Source organism: Necator americanus, chromosome III, assembly GCF_031761385.1.
Source record: "Necator americanus strain Aroian chromosome III, whole genome shotgun sequence".
Classification (NCBI taxonomy): domain Eukaryota; kingdom Metazoa; phylum Nematoda; class Chromadorea; order Rhabditida; family Ancylostomatidae; genus Necator; species Necator americanus.
The window spans coordinates 41004451-41020325 of NC_087373.1; the positions used below are offsets into that span (position 1 = coordinate 41004451).

The 15875-nt window shown below is 38.8% G+C and overlaps 1 protein-coding gene across 3 annotated transcripts; it reads right to left on the reverse strand.

Annotated features, from left to right (window-relative positions):
- Positions 1 to 414: 414 nt before the first annotated feature.
- Positions 415 to 14939, reverse strand: RB195_012496 (uncharacterized protein; the record flags this gene model as incomplete). 3 transcript variants are annotated; one of them, XM_064194380.1, is made up of 46 exons in its annotated part: positions 415 to 419; positions 602 to 713; positions 768 to 878; positions 942 to 1073; positions 1568 to 1683; positions 2253 to 2376; positions 2428 to 2622; positions 2678 to 2773; positions 2839 to 3279; positions 4353 to 4450; positions 4508 to 4653; positions 5394 to 5551; positions 5607 to 5698; positions 5761 to 5949; positions 6623 to 6704; positions 7067 to 7184; positions 7245 to 7356; positions 7424 to 7557; positions 7825 to 7946; positions 7997 to 8158; positions 8217 to 8343; positions 8579 to 8678; positions 8794 to 8884; positions 8941 to 9039; positions 9161 to 9232; positions 9465 to 9575; positions 9642 to 9806; positions 9962 to 10072; positions 10310 to 10429; positions 10704 to 10895; positions 10977 to 11123; positions 11320 to 11421; positions 11526 to 11606; positions 11689 to 11798; positions 11926 to 12052; positions 12586 to 12667; positions 12722 to 12816; positions 12873 to 12980; positions 13061 to 13166; positions 13351 to 13535; positions 13858 to 13914; positions 13989 to 14122; positions 14176 to 14320; positions 14373 to 14445; positions 14539 to 14663; positions 14895 to 14939. In XM_064194380.1, 46 exons carry the CDS (start codon positions 14937 to 14939, stop codon positions 415 to 417), a joined length of 5655 nt encoding a protein of 1884 aa, XP_064051963.1. The 3 variants fall into 3 exon arrangements, with proteins under 3 accessions (XP_064051963.1, XP_064051964.1, XP_064051965.1); XM_064194382.1 differs by lacking the exons at positions 415 to 419; positions 602 to 713; positions 768 to 878; ... (9 more) ...; positions 5607 to 5698; positions 5761 to 5949 and adding exons at positions 6144 to 6219; positions 6286 to 6343; XM_064194381.1 differs by lacking the exons at positions 6623 to 6704; positions 7067 to 7184; positions 7245 to 7356; ... (27 more) ...; positions 14539 to 14663; positions 14895 to 14939 and having other exon boundaries at positions 5761 to 5893.
- Between the last annotated feature and the right edge of the window lie 936 nt (positions 14940 to 15875).

The following is a 15875-nucleotide window of genomic DNA, read 5'->3' on the forward strand; positions in this document are numbered from 1 at the left end:
AAGATTTAGTGAGAAACTAATGTATTAGTCTGAGATGAGGTCATGTCTATCTAAGTTCAGAGTTCAGTTGTGCACAACACCATCGAAAATTTGAGAAGAGAAAAAAATAGTGCAAAAAGTTACAAAAAGTTAGTGGATCTCTAAGCGAGTTCGCGCTAACCCAGCTCCAGATTGAGACTGGTTTCTTAACCCCACTTATCCATCTCTGGCTAAGGTCTGTGTGATTACGATCACTGTGCTCCCTCGTCGTTGGATTTAGAAGCCGCTAAGGATGCATGCCATAAATCTGGCAACTAATCGTTCATCTACGACGTGATACATTCTTTTTTTACGGAATCCCTGCTGCCACATAATGATGTTTCCCACCATTCACTTTTTTTGGATTACTCTATTGCGTATAATGTAAATATAAACTCAACCTGAAAACACTCGTAGAATGTTGGTGAAATCCGAAAGACCGTCTTTTTCCCAATTTTCTGTTGTATTTTCTATAGCTTTTCGTATATTTGCTGTTTTTTTTTACCCCCTCCATAACTTGGAAAAAGCGCATTTATTACCACCAAATCCTTGAATAGGAGAAACTCAAAAAATGTTCTCCTACCGAGACCCTTGTAGTACTTCACCGTGTACTTCGCTGCATCTTCGGTAGATTCTTCCCATTTCTTGAACTCATCCATAGAGTAGAAGCTGTAACTTTCCGAGCCGCGACGTGCCTTAGAAGGTTTTTATCTCGAGGGAGAATTGAAGCGATATCTAAAGATTCTTACCTTGAGCAGAGGTGTAATAAATGTCTGTATAAATCCGTTGCGAAGCAATTCAGGCCAAAAAGTGTGCAAAAAATTGATAATTAAACCTTTGATATGGGACCCGTCCTCGTCCTAGATGGATAAACAATGCGTAACGTTATAGTTTCACCATTGCAGCTAAGAATTTACGCAAACCTGATCTGTTAGTATAATGATTCCGCCGTACCGTAATTTAGCACGATTTTCAGGGATAGAGTAGTCCTCACCATATTTTAGACCCAGTATCCTCATTAGCTGATTCACTTCCTTTGAAGCTGCTGCTTCAAGCTAGACAAGAAAAGGTGATTCAATTAAAAATTGAGATTATTCAAACACTAACTATGCCTGAAATCCCTGTTTCATTTATGTAGTTTATTTTTTTATTTATGTAGAATAAAACTTCTAATAAGAATTTGAAAGTAATACTTATTAATTTATTTTGAGCAATCATTTGATCATTTAAATATCTCGTGACTCGCAGCAAAAAATGCGATAATTTTCCTCTGTGCGGAATAAAGGGAGTCTGTTAGTATCTTCTATGCTCAGTAATTCGAATTCTTATCGCTGACAGCAAAAATAGGTGTCCAGCTTCGAACTGTCTCTCTACGAAGGGTAATTGTTGTATCATCGAGGAACGTTGCTAGGGTTCTGTGTTCCACAACACTTTTTTTTTACCACTTTTCTCCACACCTCCGCTCCCTTTCTGTGTCTATTCTGGCTATGAACCAGATGATCTGGCAAACAATGCATTGGATTAGTGACATAAAATTAAAACGTCATACCTTCTCTTTCTTTAAGCCTGAGACATTCATAAATTTCCCCATTACAGGGAATACACCATAACGGTCACGTCCGACCACTTCCAGGCCAGCGACGGCTAACGCTTTCGCAGAATCTCCTGAAATAATTGTTTTTGACTGTTTGAGTCCTTGTCAATCACAGATTCATCACTGCTCGCCATTGGAAGTCGAGTAATGTTGACATCTGTCCTACTAGTATTCGCTCTCCTACCGTTCATACTAACTAAACTCTGCTGGATCAGTATTTGATATCGAAGTCATGTTCAGAAAAATATTTACAGAATATTCAACGCATATACTAAAACGGAGGCACAGCGGCGGTTTACCACCGCCTCTTAGGACGTATTCTTGCATTTACACCCATCCGAGTTCGCTGCAAAAATAATCAATCCAAATGCTGCCCATGCTTCTACTTCTCCTGACGGTTACATTTCATGTGTTTTTGTCAGATTCATTCCAATTTCTGTCTTGAGCAAAAATTTTATTGCAGTGGTGAAGAATTATTGCTAGCTCAATTTCATTGCACACACCATGTCTCAAACTTTTTTTTTGTACTCAAGTTGTACTTTTCTATTACTTCTCACTTTATCTCGTAGCTGTGATAGGGCTGTTTATTGCTTGCTTCTCTGCTTCTTGAACAGTCTGCTCCCTCTCATATAATCACTACCTTCAGTAACCAGCAATCGACAGTCTTGTGAATGTGTGGCGTCACCAACCCAGTTAGCGTCCTCCAGCTTCACAATATCTGACAAATCTTCGGTCTTTGGCTTCACCTTCTTTGCTGGACGTCCCTAAAACGAACAAAAAATAAGATGAATCAACATTCATCTATTAAAGAGCACCTCTTTAGCAAGGGCTTCACAGGTCAGCTCGTCCACCAAACCTGACTCCATCGCCCATGTTTGAACGGATGTGACGTCACAAATGCATTTCGAGCCAAAGTCAGCAATTGCCGTCGTCAATATTTCCTTCGTTTGACTACTGAACGCTGGATTTTCGATGAGAGCATTAACGAAAACGCAGATCTTGTTCTTGATCTGAAAAAATCTGCCTAACCAAACTGATAAACTCTTCCCAAACAGCAATACGTACTGCATTTTTCTTTATGCCAGTTTTCAGATAAGAATCAACTAGCGGTTTTATTATATTCAAAAGCTGATCGGTAATGTAGTCAACATGCTTTCCACCCTGGAAATCAGGTAATAATGTATTCATTAAGAAAAACTGAACCGAATACAGAAAAAAGGACCTACACCAGTAGTTCCAATATTATTCACGAATGATATTTGCTGGAAACCAGCTCCAGATCTTTTTACTGCCCACTGCCATCGCTTACTTGCGTTCACAAACAGTACGTTGTTCGAACTGACGTCATCGGAATCATCGGAATATAAGTTGACATATTCTCGAAAGGATGGCACCCAAAAGACGAAAATAATGGTAAGCCATCTCATTTTTCTGAATGTTGTGTTCCCTACCTCTACCAATTCTCCATTGTAGTAGACGACCACCCCACGGAGAGTCCCAGCTACGTCGAAAGTACGCTTCTTGAACATTTCGCAAATGTCGTCATCTAGTTTAGAAAGGCCAAACTTGGCCAGATCTGGACTGAATGTTATCCTCGTGCCATCTACTAGATCCTGACCCTCGCTCACTACTGGTTCATCGCAATCTCGCATATTATTCTTCCAGATCTAGATATGTTGACAAATTATGTGTCTATTTTATTCATTTATCACATACACTAAGATTGCTCCAAAAAAGAAGGAGAATAACAATGTGAAATTGGGATTTGTCAGGTTTGTTAAAAATGAAAAGAAACAACACTTCTTTGTGGGAAGTCAACACGTGCTCCTCCAAAAGAAGAAAAGAAAATATCCTCTAGCAAATTCTGCACCCATTCCAGAGCGCTTCATATCAGTTAACTTCTGCGTACTACATTTGATTTACCATTCAACAGCTTAAATTTCTATGTATTTTAGAGTAGAAGACGTTAAAGAGGCCCACATTTTCAAGCCGGCATAGTGGTAGCAAATTGAGAGATATTCACTTTCAAAGTATCGCCCTATTGTTCAAATGAATTTCGAAATGCTACATAAGGACTTCCATTAATTTGCTTGAGTTGTAACCAAGATTAGTACCGATCTTTATTAACAGCTGACGTTTCAGCGTTATCGCCTTCGTCGAAGTCTGAGAAACTCAAAGCTATAACTGATTTATCCTCTCAAACTCCTCATCATCCTGCAGAAAGCACTTAAACACACTTAAATTTCCATACTCAGTGACTGTCATATCCTTTCTTGTTTACCTCATAAGATATTAATAATTGCAACATAGCAGAGCACTTAACACCACAACTATTAGACAGAACGGCTTTTGTGAGGGACCCTAGCGGCCCGCCCCGTAGATCAAAACTTGGAGAGGTTGAGACTAATTTGATTGTGATCGCAATGCACTATCCTTTCCGTCTCGAATCTGTGAAAGATGCGCATTTAATATGCCAACAATTAGGGACAGTCGAAAATAGACACTACGAGGAAACTATCAAAATCTAGAAAGCATGAAAGATGGAAAGAACATGTCTATTTCAACTAATTCAAGGAAAAGTAAAGATGGACCACATCAGATGTATATGTTTCTCACCAAACACAAAACAGAAGCTAAAAAAAGCTAAAAAAAAGCTGCGATCGAATATGTCTATTAATGCTTTAAAACGTATTTTCAAGGGTGATGTAAGTTCTATAGAAATAAAATTAATGTAGCTGACCTGTTTAAAGCTTCGACCAGTCTCTTGGGACCACGTCTCCACCACAAATTCTTTCGAGAAAATATTGCACAATTTAGCGCCATAGCCATTGCGACCACCTAGAATATCAATAACTGACTTTATTTTGCATATTTCAATAGTTATAGTACACCTACCAACAACTTTGACTTCTCTATCGTCATAGTTGGATGATGTGAACAAATTTCCAAAAATCAGCATTGGAACATATATCCCCTCTTTCGGATGAATTTCAATGGGTAAGCCACGCCCATTGTTGAATAATGTAATTTTCCCACGTTCTCTACAATGGGAGTAGGTTGTAATGATTGTTTTTCCACATCGATAGTAACAGTCTTGCAAGAATTATAAATTCAAAAAGCAAGCACAAAAACTTAGTGACAACTGTGGAGTAATCGAGGTTTTCGCGGTAAATAATGGCATTTTAATTAATAAAAACAAGATATAGTGAGAGATTTTGTACGGAAAGTAGCAAAACAAAAGTGTTCTATGATAATCATATATGAGCGTTCTTCAGCTGGTAGATAATAAGTGTTTTCAAAACGGTAATATTGTGCTTAGCTATTGGGATGAGCGAACATAATAAAGAAACAGATACCTATCTCATGAAAGGTCCATAGTAAGTCAGCTCTTACTTGGCCATAATGATTATCCATACACACCCTGTTATAGTAAATAAATAAACGTATTCAAAAAAGGACAAAGGGATAAAGTCACTGGTCAGTCAGTCCAACCGGGATGCGTAACGCGCTTTACTGCGATTCCTAATCATTGAGGTTTTGGAACGCGTGTTGGCCTATACAACGAATTACGGGGTCCGACCGTTGATCAACTCAGTGCTTTTATCCTCCTAGAGTCAGGTACGAATTCGTCGACCCCGGAGGGATGAAAAGCTTGGTTTGCACCAAGACGGTTTCGAACCATCGACCATGCGGCTACAACGGGCCTCTAACCGACTGCGCTACACCCGCCCACTCAATAGCAATAACTGAAATATAATTAAGAAGTAGCCGCGTAACCTACCGATCGACATCTACACGGAGCTCATTCATTTCTGGATCCCTTTGCTTATTATCCGCTGCGTTGACAAGAATTTCATCGAAAATCTTCAATAAAGCAGGCGAATAGTGCAACCGTTTTTGCACCATATGCCGACCATCGCCACGAACCACCCACGCATCCTGAAACCCATCACACCCTTTCAAATGACCCGAGGATCAGAATTTGACTGCTCACTGTGTCCTCAGATATATCTGTAGAGCCTACATAGGTATCCGGTCGTAGAAGAATATGTTCTATTGGTGATTTTCGCTCATAACGCAAACTCTCTTAAAGGGTCCAGTTTAGTAATCTACAGTAGTCTCGAGACCACCGCTAAGTATAAACCCACCAACGATTGGATTAGTCGTGCTCTTTTTTACCTTCGCCAGTAATCTTAGAGATGATGCACTTAAAGGCCTGATTGCTCCATATACCGCACTAATCGGAGAATAACGCAAAGCGCTAATAGCACATCGTCGCATCCTTAGAACGCATAGATCATCCGACAGGAGTATCTGTTCGAGATCAATTTGAAGTACTAAGATTCAGCATTTCAGCTCATACAATATTAAGAGGCAGATCAACATGAGATCAATGAATACCGATCGAATCCATACATAAAATTTATTTTCTCGAAGGGTGTAACATAAACAGAAGAAATTGTAAAGGAAAAATAACGATCTCGATATCAATTTTACAACCTTTAAGATCAATAACATGATTATCAAACAGTCAATTAAGATAAACTCGTGCACTGGTCCAAGATTTAAGAGAGTCGTCGGCGGTACCAGACTGAAGTCTTCTGTTTCTTCAGAAACGAAGAAATATTTAGTTTGAGAATATTTGGGAGAAATTAGATAGCACAATACCGTACCTGTAATTTACCGTAATAGAAACACAGTCTTTCCTGTAGAAGAATAAACATCTCAGATCTGTGACCGCACAATTAAATGAAAGCGTCAACTACCTCACAGAATATGCAAAGACATCATGAAATAATTAATCACGGAAATATTTGGGATTGAATCACTAATAAAGATTTGGGAACCATTTAAAAAATTGAGAGGACTGATAGAAAGAATTCCCTAGAACCTGTGATAGTATTTATTTAATATAGTACTAATTTTGGATCCAACTTCTATATGAATGGATATCAATATGAATTTCAACAACTCCAGTCTACAGTAACCGCCCACGACAAGAATTCGCACCGCATTTACAGAATAGCTGACGATGACGTGGACGATCTGGATCGAGAGCATCAGGAGAGTAACCGTAATTCCAGCACAACTCCTGTAAAATGATAAATAAAAGTCAGAAGGTAGTCAGATGAATCCTCTTCAACATTCAGTATACTTTTTGAGTATATAATCGAAAATCAGGCAGAAATAGTCGCATCAATGTAGAAAACAGGGAGGAAGACATGGCAAACATGGCGTAGGAAGTAATTTGAACACATAAATAATGCATGATAGGAGAACAATTGAAGGAATACTAATTGACATACAAGAGTACGAGTGAGACAAACCGTTAAAAAAATAAAAAAAGAATTAAGGAACAAAAATACGGGAACATTGCACGTACGTACGAGGAAGTTAGAGAACACAATGAAGGATTATCACGCATTTTAATTTTTAAAAAATTGAAATCTTTACCTCGCCCGCTTTGATATTTCTTATGGCAAAGAACGACGACCATGGTAACCGAAGATCATGCGTATCGACAAAAACATGCTGCACTTGCACATTTGGATCACACGAATGATTTAGGAATCTAAAAAGAAACTCCTTTTCTATTCACCCCAAAAATTGTTCGTAGCTAAACTATTTCAACCTTCCAACATTCCCTTTCTTCTTGGCATCCACAACAAAAAGTGTATTGTTCTCGCCAAAATAGTCTGCCCATTTAAATACTGTGTCATCTCCTACTGCCGCAGCAGCATCAACTAAATTCCAGAAAAAGTAATGGCGAAATTAGCAGGATTTCACGATTAAATGAAGCAAATCCCTCACTTTTTTCTAATTCCGCTGCATTTAGCTTCTTACGCCGTGGATTCACACCTTCCTCTTCATTTGGTTTACGCCTGCGACTTCTCTTAGATCTTGGTTCCTCATCTTCGTTTGATGAGGAAGAAGATGCATCCGATCTACAAAAACGAACGATCAATGATGAAGAGGCCTTCTAAAAAAATGACCTTCTTGATGAAAAAACGCTGGTAATTTGTGTCTGTCTGATCTTTATACAGCTATCAATGAGGAAAAAGGCAGAAAAGATAGCAAAACTATGCAAGGAATAATTTATCTTCCTTGCAAACTACATACATTTAACATAAATTTCCAAATTTTCATTTATACACACAACAAAAATTTCATCTGTTCACTGAATATTACGCACCGAAGGTCCAGAAACCCACCCCAAACCATCATCGTCAGCATCTTTTCCTGATTTCATCGGTTCCTCTTCTTCGTCTGAACTCCCAATTCCCATATCTAAGTATCCGCATTTTTCCAGAGTTGTTGCCTTCTCATTTTCAACCTAAAAAAAAAAACTTGTCGTTTACAACATGTTCAGCGTTTTATACTTACCGCATCATTCAAGTCCAAGTCGGCGAAATACTCGTCCTCCCCTTGGAGGGCATCAGCTAAGCTATCCGTCAGTAGGGCGCCAACATAGTTCGCTATAAATGCGCCAGCCGGAATGTCACACAGCGCCCGAACACCCCAACCACTTTGTGCAGTTTTGTAAATCTGACAGACTCACATACTTCTACTGTACCAATACTACTGCAAGCATTATCATTTTTACCTGTATCGGATATTTAATTGGTTGCTGAACAACACGATTATAACAACGCTTCTGTTGGCATCCACAGTTGTCATTGCACTCGAAGACACCTGTGATAGTTTTTCCGAGAAGATTACGGTAACTGTACCTGAAAAGATGGTACTGTGGGTTCAAAGGATCACGAAGGAAAAAAACTAACTAAACTTTGTTACTGATCTGCGGTGCAGTTCTAGTCCTTGAATTAAAAAAAAAAACTCTTGATTAAAACATCACCACTGTATTCAGCTATATTCTGACGAAAAATGTCGTTCGAAAAGTTAAAGATTGTGAAAAAATTCAGAGTACTCATATAATATTTGGCTCTCGTAAGTATCCAAACCTACCCATACTCTCCTGCCGGTGGCCGAAAACTTTTAGCTAGCCTCTGCACATTCGACACCGTCAGCTGTTGGCATTCGCATTTCAGTGGATCAGAGCAATCGTCTGCAAAAATTCACATTGAAGAAAAATACTAGAATTAAATGTAGTGCGAGACTCTTTCGCTCATGAGGAACACCAAAAGCTTCAAGTAGGTGCGCAATCTGATCATGTAACTCACCAGTACACGAACATCCCGAACAGAAATCCCTCGAAATCGTTTTCACATCTACTTGATGATTATAAGGAAATCGTCGAGCACAGTAGAACATCTACAGCAAACACCTCAGACGTCAGAATTCGAAATGAAAACAGTTAACAAAAGAACCTTCGGCGGTTCTTCATCGTCAACAGTGTTTATCGCAGGAATTGGCATATGCTCCAATCCTTGGGTGAAATCTGGAGTCTTCAAGCTTGAATCGGCTACCTGTAACAAATGTCTTCAAAAAATGCTTCTATAACAAAGTCGTAATACCAACTTCAGTTCTTTGGCATTATCATTAAAAAAAAAGCGTGCAAGCAGTGAAACATGCACCATTTAAACTCACATGAACAAAAGTTTTCGTCTCTACCACAGGATCAAAGCAGAATAAGTCGATAGTGAGTTCACTGCCTACTTCCTGAAAGCTATGTAAGAGGATTCTAATACACCAACCAACAATACATCTAGGGGATTTATTAGTGCATATTAAGAACATCACAATCAACGACTGGAGTACGGGCACACAAAAGACTTCATCCAAGTCATTGTTGTGGCAAGCATTTCTTCCCGATTTAGCGGAAAGAGCTGTTTCTTCCTTTTTAATATTGGAGTCAAACTACAGTGAGGCATAGAACTATTTCGCATCTCACCCTCAAGTAAATGGCCACACTCCTTTTCGATGCCAAAGAACGCCCACATGGTGCACGGTACATGATCCTACCGTCGCTTGCTCTCCTCGTAGAGCTTTCATAGACGTATAACTGCAAATTCAACAAATAAGCATACTTCGCTTGTTGCTTTTTTGCTGAACGTGTATGAAAGCTTACCATTCTTCTCCACCCACAGAGAATTGGGATGTGAAGAGGAGAACAGTTGTAGAATTGTGGATCTGATGGGTCGCGCTCCAATCCTCCAAGGCAAACTGAAGAGCATTCGGTGTGGTACTGCCAACTGACTTGGGGAAGTTTTCTTGTGCATGGAAGTATTTCAAACTGCAATGATCTTTCTAAAGAACAAAAACGGAAACAGGGTTGTTGATCTACTGAAAAATCAATGAAATCTATAGAGAATAAAATAAATAGAACTAAAAGAAAGAATCTATAGGCTTATTACATATCTAAGCGCAATAGAGAATTAATGCTTAAACCTGTGCTTCCTTTTTCTTTCGGATGGCCAGTGATTGTGGATCCATTTCATAAGATAAAACATCCCCTTCAGGTCCTCCATCAGCTCTTACAGGAAGTGAAGATTTCCTTGCCTTTAAGAATGAAAGGGGATTGTTTTCATGAGCAAATTTTAGAATATACACTCCAATTTACATTCGATATAATTAGGCTGCTGTTATTCCATGGCCTCCCTAAGAAATGCGGAATTACGGCAGCAAAAATTGCCAATCCATGACCTCAGGCAAACCTTAGGAAGTAGGTATAAAGACGCTCCACTCTAACTGCTTTTAGCAGTGTGGCAGGAACACAAATATAATCATGAGGATTACCGTCGTCGTTGCTGTCTTCAATTTATCGAGGCATGGACTGGGCTGAACAACATCAAAGTGAGACCGATTCTTCGCCATTCTCCTCGCCGACATATTATTGTTGCCGAAATGTTCCAAATTCTGAAGCAAAATTAGATCATTCAAACGTCCTCAATATATTTTATCCGCATTTTTTTTTGTCACACGAAAGTAATACCGTTCTTTTCTGAAGGATTAAAGCAATCACCTCGGACATTCTAAATTAACAATGCTCATTTGTTCTCAATTTCAAGAACATCTCAAAAACTGTGAGTGTCGCAAGAGAAGGCAGAACCATTTTCTCTTTGGTTAAAAGTTCCTCTTAGTTCATTGAAAGATTAAATGGCTCGAATGCTATAGAAAACGGCTCACTCACAACAGCATGAATCCTCGACGATCCTCTGAATATCGTTTCATCAATGTGTACATGTCCTGTTGTCGTACAAGGATATTCAAAACAGTTTGCACCACTAACGGAACAGTTCTTCGGTGGAAATCTCAGAACACATAAAGCCCTATCAGTGGCAACTACATAGGCGGTCACTCTATCCTGATTACGGTCGTATGCCTAAAAATTATTGCACTTTTATTCCGCGTGAAATGATCAAAATCAGCGATGAAATCGTCCAGTGAGTGCAGCTATACTCACCACGATGGCTTGCGCTGGTCTTTCAGGAGGTGATGGCTTCTTCATACGAACTAATGGCCAATCTGGATACTTCTCGAAATATTTCTGAATGAAGCGTCGACGTTCTGGATTCTGCCTGATCAATTGGTAAACCCCACCTTTATCAATCTGAAATATGTTAAATAATACCAAAACATTAACGAAGCATTATCGAAAAGAATGCCAATTTTCTATTCAATGTCTTTTTTTATGCAGAATGCCAACAGCTCCTGACAAATGTAGTTCGTCATCCATTTAAAAAAGACAACTAAGAATGATAGGCATAATCATAAACCATAATAAACACGAGGGATGATATGCTCACATCAATCCCATTTGCAGCGATTGATTGTCTTGCTAGGGGTAAAATCTTCAGCAACTTGATTTTCTCGCGGAATTGTTGAACAACAGTCCTGTCGTCCATTATCTGAAGGAAAAATCAGATGAAAGAAAGTTCTGGCTTTAAAAAAATGAAAAACACGTACAGAAAGTTTGACGAAAATCGAAGAAAAAAAGAAAGAAAATACTTACTACTGAGGCCCGCATTGCTACGTCATCGCTTGAGTCAAATGCTGCTTGGACGTACTCCTCAAAACCGTCATCGAAGAAAATCTTAAAAAAGAAATTTGTTGAATACTCTAAAGGCAATGTTTTTCATAACTTTCTCCGACACATTACAGTACGTAGCACTCACCAAAAATTCTTTGTTATGTGCTGTATTTGGTAACGTACCAATCGTTCCCGTACTCCATACTGGTCCTTTATAATAGTACGCATTCTTAACTAATGCTGCCACTCGCAATCCTGAACACATTTAAGAAAATCTCAGTCACTTCACACTGTCATGCATGGATTAACTTAAAGCACATTGTAAAAATAAAATAAAATAATATAATGTAATGAAATTCGCACAATCAAAACTGACACCCACCTATATAATTAGTCCTCTTGATGTCTGGGTCGTACATAGGTACTGTAGGTACGGCTATGTCTCCTGCCTCTACCTCTTCCACGACTTCACTGTCAGCAAATTTGAGAGAATACGCATTTGAGGAGGTCTGAAAGCATGTTGTACTAGGAATTATTAAAAGACTTAAAAACTTCGTCTGAGAAAAGAAAAAGGGAAAAATTATAGATGCGCCGCCGATAAAAAGACCGTACATGAGAAGTATGGGCAGAACCGGCGCTCCACTTATCAACTTGGAAAAACTAAAATTTTATTTTTCCAACATACCACTATGGACTTATTAATAGCTGACTTTTCTTCACGGAACATTCATAGAACAACATAAAAAATACTGATGGCTCCTGTACAGTTTTACTGCATATACGGCTCTTGTGATGAAATGCTATGGAAAGTGATAAATAGCACACCATATTCAGTCTTACTGCAGCACTAAAGTAATACTCTTAGAGCCTCAGTCTCACAAATACCCTACTTTTTTGGGACTTCTCATTAGAAAAAAGAGAGGCTTTCTGTAAAAAAAAAACTTTAACGCAAAAATTAACCATAAAAACAACTTTTCGCGTCTACACACAACGTACACAGTCAATTTGTAGAAGACAAAAGTTAATAAAACTTTACACCGACCCTAGATACAACCTGTGCCACGAGAAGATTTGAGCTATCATCGCCCCTAGCCAAGCAAAGCTCTCCTTGGTTCAGATGCAGCCTGAAATAGCTAAAAGCATCCGGAAATCGCCTACAACGCTAGCATACGGCTTACCTTCCCTGTAAACCTTCAGCTGGTGGCGGCGGCCATTCACTTGGTTTCTTCACCGCTTGCATACGGATTCGAACACCATCAATTTCTTTCTCTAACTTAAAAAAAAACACTTTAGAGCACAGATGATTCAACAAACTTACACCGTTTTCACCTGTCCAATCTCTTCTTCAGTCATTACCGGGCGGTTGCGTAAATTTGGCGGAATCAGATTTCCAATTGCTTCTTTGCGCTCCTTCACAACAACGTCATGCTTCTCTAGCTGAATTCACAAATCAACTCCCAGAGTAAAACAAACAGATTTGAACGATAAGTTTCCATGGTCGTGCATTCTACACTGACCAACGCATTTCTATCCATAGCTGCAATCAGTTCTTGCATTTCAGTGTGGATCTTGTCCGCAGTTGCGAGAGAGGCTTTCAGCTGATTCTCGATTATAGCACATTGCCTGTAAATGTCCATGTGTTTGAATGGAATTAGATCTGAAGTTTTGAATTCCTTTCTTTAGAAAACAAAACAAAAACTTTACGCAGACAGTTTTCATGAGTAAAGAGCTAATTTACGAACATCAAAAGGAAAGAAGACACGGATTCGAATGAGGAAAACAATCAAAGCTGTGTAAAATTTCTCACTTCAAGTGTTCGTTTGGTTCAGGTCCACTCGACGTCCCATCCATAAGAAACGCCTTTGTGGCGTCCCACTGTCTCTTTGCTTCGTCTCGCGTTAACTTCTCAAACTCGTCCTGTTCTTTTTCTGTCCATGTGTCGTTTGCATAGGTTATCACATCCCAGTTACACGCGAACGGCCATCCGCACACCTTCAAAAGTACGGCCCGTGCAGGAACAATTCAAAAGAATTTCTGCTCACAGTCTTCTAAGCTAGCATAAAACAACTGACATATTTTATTTCAGTTAATGCTTAAAGCAGAAAAAAATAAACAGGACATATACACAAAAACCACTGTTACAATTTTATCTCGAACAAGTAACTAGCAGACTGAACCTTTGTTTCTCTTTTTTAACCATGGCATATTCTGCAATTTTTCAGAAGTGCTACAACAACTTATATTTCGAAAATACATGTGAAATGAGAGTTTGAAAAGATAGAATCTAGTTTGGAATGTTATAAAAGAGACTAACCTCACAATAAGCCATCGTAAGAGCAAGGCAGCAGTCTATAGGAGTACATAATGTTTGCTGAAATTGCTTAAATCAAACAATGTTTCACAGAAAATGCAAGAAAGTACGAAATAATACTATAAAAATCACACCAAAATCAAATCCTTTGGCGTTATATTCCGATCAACTTTGTCACAGAGAAATTTCTTCACCATGTGGTAGGTGCCCTTATCGAATTGCAGCGCCTCACATAACACTTCGAATTTTATATTTCGTCTGTTGTTATCTTAAATTTTAAACGTAAACAGAAACGATGGGAGTCAGAAATGAGGGCGATACCTTCCATAGTCGCGCAAAGAATTGCCAAGATCAACTGCTCTTGTGTCATTTTGAACTCTTTGTCGAAATCAACATCGCCTCGCTCTTCAAAACGATCTGCGATTGTTTTCATCATATGCGGATCGAAGCATGGTTTATTCTGACGCTAATACCAAAAATTACTCTTATTGAAAATACCAGGTCGTAGAAACTCGAACCTTATTCAGATATTCTTTCCCAATGACAACTTCATAGTCCGTTATGTCGTCAACATCTAAGTAGGTGAACCAACTAAAACGGAAAAAAATGGAAAGCTTTGAAGTGCTTACTTCATAGTCCGAAAAATATTAGCCTATTCGACAGTATAAGCACAACACGACTTACTCCAACAACTCCTCGCATCTTTTCTTGATAATAGCAATCTCTTCGTCAGTGAGAACATCCCATTGTGTGGCTGGGTCATTTATAGTGTTGATGAAACCTTCTGTGACCATTTGTCCTAGTTCAGCCTATCACAAGACCAGATCTTATCTATCATAAAATTACGATGCCATCAGTTGAAAAAAAATGAGGATATTAGAAATCTTGCATAAACTTCCTTAAGCTACAGAATGAAAATAAATAGAAATAGGCTAGCAAAATATTAGGAAAAGTAAAAAAGGATACAAAACATGAATTGTATAACTGAAAGGGAGGCTGAAGTTGAAAAGGAGAAAAGCACAAGATTTCAAGCAACTCACGTATGATGGCATTGGTTTTGCAACATTTGACGAACCTCCACTCATCGTTTTATGTTTTTTGTCTTGTAGGTCAAAGTAATAAATTATTATTAGGCGGAAAATGGGTTCAGAGCGTACCTGCTAGAATAAAGAACAAATTTAGGCGTAATAGAAACCAATTAGTAGAGCGATGAAACTCCAGAGCCAAGACGTACGTGTTGAATTTATTTAATTTTGATCTTAATAGCAATAGCATTTCCATGTGAGAACTCTTCACTTTCAAGGATGACGGTTTTTCCCACTTTTTTTTTAAACTTTCTTCATAGTTCACCAGCAAACAGTGCAACGAAATCTAGAGCGTACGTGGTAACATGCAAAAATGAGGCCATCCGTTCTCATTCGACTATGAAAACTATAATGGATAACACTGAACAATTACAACAGCATGAACTACACTACAGTACTATTAGGATGCATAGGCAATACAATCAACTGAAACCAACGAGAACCATGACTATAAAACAGAAAAAGTGGTTTCAATCATAGATAATTGATACATACTACAATACCCCATGAACCCTACCCATAGGCCCTGAACCTCGGCTCCGAAAGAGCGGCTCAAAGCTCAAGGAAAGAATCCCAGTTCATTTTGAATTCGAGATGCTCGTGTGATAATGTGTAACGTACGCAGCACATAAATTCGACGAGTCTTTTGGATCGAATCTTTTGGATGTGGGTATCGTGTTGAATTGAGGGTAATAGGGGCTAGGAATGAAAGCGCATCAGAACTACATTGATTTCCAGTGCTGTAGTTAGAGATGGTTTTTTAAGTGGGAAAATATAGTTGTAGACGGGAACTCTGTGGCGCTCTTATCTCTGAAGACTCCAACTTCGTCTTTTCCCTTAGTATTTTTAGCTTATATATCGTAGATTCTCTAAGACTACTATAAATATCTTAGGGTCCCAAGTTCAGTTGTTTACTTCCAGAAATAAGACCGCCTG